The sequence below is a fragment of the Sitophilus oryzae genome, unplaced genomic scaffold (genome assembly GCF_002938485.1).
Source record: "Sitophilus oryzae breed Bouriz unplaced genomic scaffold, Soryzae_2.0 scaffold_1536_pilon_pilon, whole genome shotgun sequence".
Lineage (NCBI taxonomy): Eukaryota > Metazoa > Arthropoda > Insecta > Coleoptera > Curculionidae > Sitophilus > Sitophilus oryzae.
The window spans coordinates 102146-108443 of NW_022146210.1; the positions used below are offsets into that span (position 1 = coordinate 102146).

Below are 6298 nucleotides of genomic sequence, written 5' to 3' on the forward strand. Positions count from 1 at the left end.
CCCCGTATGCTTTTCTGTATCTATTGATGGGATGTACACCATATTTCCTTTTTTTCTTTAAAAATGGGTCTAAAAATACATCATCTTCCAAAAGAAGGGCAATTCGACGCGCTCGTGTGAGAGGCATGACGAAAACTAATTTGTAAATCGCTTTTCTGTGGACAGGTTCTCGCCCGTCGCTCGCTATATTGTCGTCCACGATATATCGCTCGAGATAAATCGCTCGCAAGCGTGCCCGCAGCCTTAGGCATACATGAGCGATATGTTTGAAAAATAATTGATGATAAATTTTTGAGTTATCGAATATAAACAAACAAGGATTCCATATTACCACCCTTTCCTCTATGGTGTATATGGACGACATCATAATATTTAGTTCAAACCTTCAAGAACACATTCAAAATCTGAGACTGGTATTTTCAAAATTAAAAACTGTCAACCTGAAGATCCAATTAGACAAGAGCGAATTTCTTAGGAAAGAAGTGAAATTTTTAGGACACGTAGTTAGAACAGCAACAAAATCGCTGCAATACAAAAATTTTCAATCCCGAAATCCCAGAGAGAAATCAAGTCATTCCTCGGATTATTAGGTTACTACCGAAAATTTATCAATAATTTTGCAAAGATCACCAAGCCATTAACCGCTTGAAAATGCTTAAAAAAGAACGAAAAAGTTACTATGACAGAAGAATATGCAAATTGCTTTAATGTATGTAAAAACGTCAATATATTTTATCCGAACCTATCCTAGCCTACCTGGATTTTACTAAACGCGATAGGTGCTATCTTATCTCAGAACAATCACCCAATAAGTTACGCCTCAAGAACACTCAACCCAGCCGAAATAAATTATTCGACTATAGAGAAAGAGCTACTAGCTATAGTCTGGGCTACGAAATATTTTAGACCATACCTATTCGGAATAAGTTCATCACATTCACCGACAATCGACCATTACAGTGGTTAACGTCGCTAAAAGAACCAAATTCACCTTTGGTAAGGTGGATACAAATCAGTTTGACTATAAGATCCATAATATAAGAAAGGAATATATAATCAAGCAGCAGACGCACTCTCCCGAATTCCTCCGAGTACCGATCTGAATGCTTTAGAAACATCATCGACATGTAACAATCCAGGTGATATAGACGAAACTATCGAAGAACTTATAAGACACGAAGAAAATCTACCAGACATACGTGAACTGGAGATAGAAGACTTTTTAAAACCAAAACCCAAGATCAATATAATATCGAATATTTTAATACGACGAGCAGATAAGCCAAAACAAAACGATTCAGAAGATCTAGCAACTGTTCACACAGCGGAAGAAGATCCAATATTTGGAATACCAATAACTGAACGATCGTTAAATACTTATAAACACCAAATAGTTATGACAAGTGGAGACATCGAAAATCTTCAATGTAAATTCGAAAAAGCATTCGAAAATACGCGAGTATACGTCACGATTTCAAAAAGAAGTTCAAAGGAAAACATCATAAAATTGCTAAAAGAACATATGCGCTATATTTTAAAGATCCTATTTTAGCACGTCATTTCACAATTACCCTTCAAGAACTATTTAAGAATTCTTCTTACAAAATTATACAATGTTCCAAATTTCTCACGGACGTAGAAACTTTAAATGACCAAAAAGAAAAATTAAATCTTTATCGCACTACCAAAACATCTATCTAATTCAGTCTTTTCGGTCCATCGTTGGACATAGGCCTCCCTCAATCTCTTCCACTCTTCCCTCTCTGTCGCCGTGCTCATCCATCTTGTGCCTGCATGTTTCCTCAGATCGTCCGCCCATCTCATCTGGGCGCCAATTCTTGACGGCAATAGAATAGAACAATCGTCAGGGATCGTTCTACGCTTCTACTCTATTGCCGTTCTCTTAAGATCACATTTCCGTATTCTGGAGTATAAAGGAGGGAGCATCGAACAGGGGAACGTAGCCACAGTGATGCCAAATTTCTTGACCAATCATAAAGCCGAATTTTTTGACAGTAGGAATCTGTCATGTCAATTGTCATCGGTTCGGGGTTATTTCACATGATTTTTGAAGGTTATTTATTTGGTTGTTTAATACTGTTTAGAATTTCTCGTGATTTGTGCTATTTAATTTAGTTTATTTCCCAAAGTATGAGTTATGGAGCAGGAGAGGAAAAGAATTAAGTCTAATCCAATAACACCAAGACAAAAAGAAATATTGGTAGAATTTATTTCTGCACGAAAAGAAATGTATACTGGAAAATTAACTCCAATGTATACCAGAGAAAAAATGTTAAAAAACTGGCAGGAGATAACGAATATCCTAAATTGTGTTCCGGAAGGCCCTGCCAAAGATTGGAAACAATGGAGAAAGGTAAGTCAACAGCAACACTAAGAACATAATCAAGAACATATAATATAAAATATAATTAATTAGAAAACTTCCCTGGGCAAGTATAATATAAAGAGACTATTAATAGGGTTACCGTACTAAACTGCACTCGTTTATTTTCATAAACAAACACTGTTTTCTGAGTTTTTGTTCCCCATTGTTAAAGATATTATGTGGTTAAAACACAGTACTTTTATAATGTTTATTCTCCTGTTATGCTCTTAAATATTAGTTTCATTTTCAAGTACTTATTCTTATTTTGTTCTTGTAGAGCTGGGTGGATATAAAAAAGAACACGAAATCAAGACATTCTGACCAAAAGAAATATATGGCTGGCACTGGGGGTGGTCCACCACCTTATCTTCCACCTGATGATCTTTCCGGAATCGAAGAAAAGGTTTTAAATATTATCACACCAGTTGCAATTAGTGGCAATAAAAATATTTTGGAGACAGAGGCCGTGTTTAATTTTGAGAGTGATGACATCTTTGAAAATACTGATGATGTAAACCTCGATATAAGCCATCAATCAAACACCACAGATTATATCTTGGAAGAAAATATCCCAGACTTAGAGTCTATTACCAGGAGTTATGCGAGTGAATATGCTAACACGTCTACTTCTGTAAGTAAACTTTGATCAAAGCAGTTGCGATTTTACATGGCATATTACTTGTTATAGCATATTTTGTAATTTCCATATTAAATTATAAACTGTTTTTTAGGTTAAAAGCAACAATGGCCATGATTATTGTCTTACAGAAAATCACAAGCCACAATCACCTTCAATGAAGTTTGGAGTTGATGGGGAAAAGACAAAAACTTCAAAGGTGAGTTTTAGCCGCCAAAAAAGGACTAAAATTGGCAGGCTGGAGTATTCATTAAGAAATAATGATAGATTATTGAAATTAACTGAAGAAAACAATAATTCTGAAAAAGAATACAAACAAAGAAAACTGTTGCTGTTGGAAAATGATTCATTACAGAAAAGTGGGTACTATGACCGAAAAGCTCTGGCACTTGAAACCATTGCGAATGCTCACAAACAAATTGCAATAGACATTCAAGTTATTAAAAATGCGATAACACAAAGTCAAAAGCAATAAAATAGTTTGTTATTAAGACTGTTGTAGAATTGTTTTGTTTAGTTTATTCAGAAGGATCCAGCACAGTTTACCATTACAATTAGACATATTTTACCCTTACCCAGTGCCGGGTCCTAAAGTTTATTATTTAGTTTTTAGTCTTAACTCTTTCATGTTTAGATATCCTTGATCTCATTTTTTGTGATTTTCATTTTTCATAAAACTTCATTATATGCATAGATAGGCATACTTAATACCTATGTAAATATTTCTTATGTTAATAAAGGTTTTTTTTAAAAGATTTTATTTGGTTTTAAAAAATATTTTATTGGCGGAAATGATTATCAATAATATTTTGTTGAAGAACTCTAGCTGCTACCAAATCGGGGTTTACTCTTCCAATGTTTTCAGCTGGTCCAGCAGTGGGATTTTGAATTGGGGTCAAAAGCCATGGTCTTGTTGGATATCCTAAGAAAAATTATAAGTATTGTTATATTAATTACAATTGGCATGCAATTTAAAAGCCTAAATCAGATTTTGTAGTGTGCAGCTAAGGGTTTAATTTGAAACATAAACTTTTATTAGGATTCACTATCATTCAAAATTTAGACCCTTTGCCCTGCTTAAACCCTGTCGCTAGACATATTGTATTATTATGCATAATTATTAGAATACCTGAGTCTCCAAGAAGAAAAAACACATTCTGTGGATCTCGTCTATAAATGTTCTCCATTAATGTTGAGATTTGTGAATGTCGCCATATATTGGCATCATGAGTACTTCCGGGAAATTGTGCATTTACATTCATAATTTTCAAATTGCTATCACATATCTAAAAAACAGTAAGTATATAACATACAATTAAAATCTTATTAGATGTAAATTTTACAAAATAATGGATCATTTTTATATTTGATTTGTTGACATACCAACTGAACATTTATCGAATGATAATTCTTTCGATTAACATAAATATATTCTGGAAACTCAGGATCATCTGTATGTGGAGCTACAATGCTGATATGTGTGCAGTCCACACAACCAATAACTAAAAAATTAACTATTTTTTACATACTACTATTAAAAAGCAGATGGATTTACGGATCAACCAAATATGTAACAAATGTAAACATTGTCAAAACAGCCTTTTTATTATAGTAAAGTTCCCTAGGTATATGCATTACATACATTATAGTCATTATTGCGAAACCAATAGCTTGCATACCTAGTTCGAAGAGCTTGCATTTCCTCTATGTTTCTGGGAAAATGGATCCAGTTATTCAATATTTGAGGCTGATTCATTGCATTACAAACTTCTTTGATACATCTACTCACTGATGGTTGGCTAATGCCAACATAATTGCTTGCTCCTGTAATTTCTTGATAACTTCCAGTGCCAAAGAAGCTCAAAGCTGCCAAGACCTAAATATGATAACATGCCAAAGTTACATAGGTAGTATACCTATCATGTTACAAAAAATATTTTGGTATGTAGGTTTACTTTTCTAACGCATTAATTAATTACTTTTTCTAATTTGACTACTTCTTTCATTACCTTTGTTTGCACTGTTAATGCTGATCTTCTAGGGGGTTCGTGAACGAATGGTCTTACAATATTTATTAAGTTTTCACATAGAGGTTTTGTAAGTCTAAATAACTTTATGAATTTCTCATCAGACAAATCAAAGGGATTCGACCTTCGAAGTACTTCTCTTCTTATATTGTAAAACTCTTCAGCATCTCTAACATCTTCCATAATTTCTTCCCACAACAAAAATCTTTGAAGATTATTATTATTCATTATTAAATAGTAAAATTCCACTGTGCAACATAAAATTTGTAAAGAAAGAGAATAAAGTAAGGTTATAATGCTCAAAACCGTCAAAAAAGACCTCCCTGATGGCTAATCCCTTTAATTTACCCAGTAGATGCATGAGGGAGCCGTCCTTCTATTAACGTTCAATAGAAAGACGTTCAAGAATACCATTCAGCGTCTCTTAATAGAACCACGCCCCTTTTCTCTCGGTTGTTCTGCTCCCCGGTTTTCAAGAATTGGGGCCCTGAGGTCTTCCTCTACTTCTTCTATTCTCCCAGGGCCTCCAGTTTACGATGCATTTGTTCCATCGATCATCCTTCTCAGACATTGTGACCGGAAAACTTCCATTTCAATTTTGCTACTTCACTTCCAGCTCACTCCTTTTTCTATCTGCCAGCCTTACATGTAGCATTTGTCTTTACATAGATCTTTGAAATTTTGTTACCTTATACATATTTGATTTTGTTAGTGTCCAGGTCTGGGATCCGTAAGTAAGTACAGGGAGTATACATTGATTATATACTTTGGTTGTGGGGTACTGTAGATATCTTTTGTTTTTTAATATGTAACTTAATTTTCCAAATGCTGCCCAGGCCAGTCTCACTCGTCTCTTTATTTCAGCTGTTTGGTTTTCTTTTTTCAGTTTAATCATTTGTCCTTTTCAAAATGCCAACAACTTCAACTACTTCAAATAATGAAGGCATTTTGAAAAAGCATTTAAAAGATAAAAAAAATGCTAAGACTATCACAATGTTGATCTAATAACAATTTGACGTTTATACTATTACGCGAAAAACAACTTTTTTCCAAAGCCTACCATGACTTCACTGAATCATCGTTTCTTGTTCACTATTATTAATATCTTAATTATTAGATATTAATACATCTAGGATTATGGTATTCTGGTATTTCGTCGATTTTAAAACTAACTGTTTCTATCTTATTCTTTGTTAGAATGGGCGTAATCAAGAGGGCTACTGATACTGTATTGTAAAAATTAGGTAA

At 33.8% G+C, this 6298-nt stretch overlaps 2 protein-coding genes across 3 annotated transcripts; one reads left to right on the top strand and one right to left on the bottom strand.

The window, feature by feature from the left end:
• The first annotated feature begins 2158 nt into the window (after window positions 1–2158).
• On the top strand, window positions 2159–3793 carry LOC115878893. Its single transcript, XM_030895503.1, has 3 exons — window positions 2159–2374; window positions 2664–3017; window positions 3118–3793. Exons 1-3 carry the CDS (start codon window positions 2159–2161, stop codon window positions 3496–3498), a joined length of 951 nt encoding a protein of 316 aa, XP_030751363.1. The 3' UTR covers window positions 3499–3793.
• Window positions 3794–4320: 527 nt separating this feature from the next.
• Window positions 4321–5976, bottom strand: LOC115878890 (putative nuclease HARBI1). 2 transcript variants are annotated; one of them, XM_030895499.1, is made up of 3 exons: window positions 5033–5976; window positions 4703–4899; window positions 4321–4525 (listed from the first exon to the last, which is right to left on the bottom strand). In XM_030895499.1, the coding sequence occupies exons 1-3, from the start codon at window positions 5276–5278 to the stop codon at window positions 4471–4473; spliced, it is 498 nt and encodes a 165-aa protein (XP_030751359.1). In that variant the 5' UTR covers window positions 5279–5976; the 3' UTR covers window positions 4321–4470. The 2 variants fall into 2 exon arrangements, with proteins under 2 accessions (XP_030751359.1, XP_030751358.1); XM_030895498.1 differs by having other exon boundaries at window positions 4321–4899.
• Window positions 5977–6298: the final 322 nt, after the last annotated feature.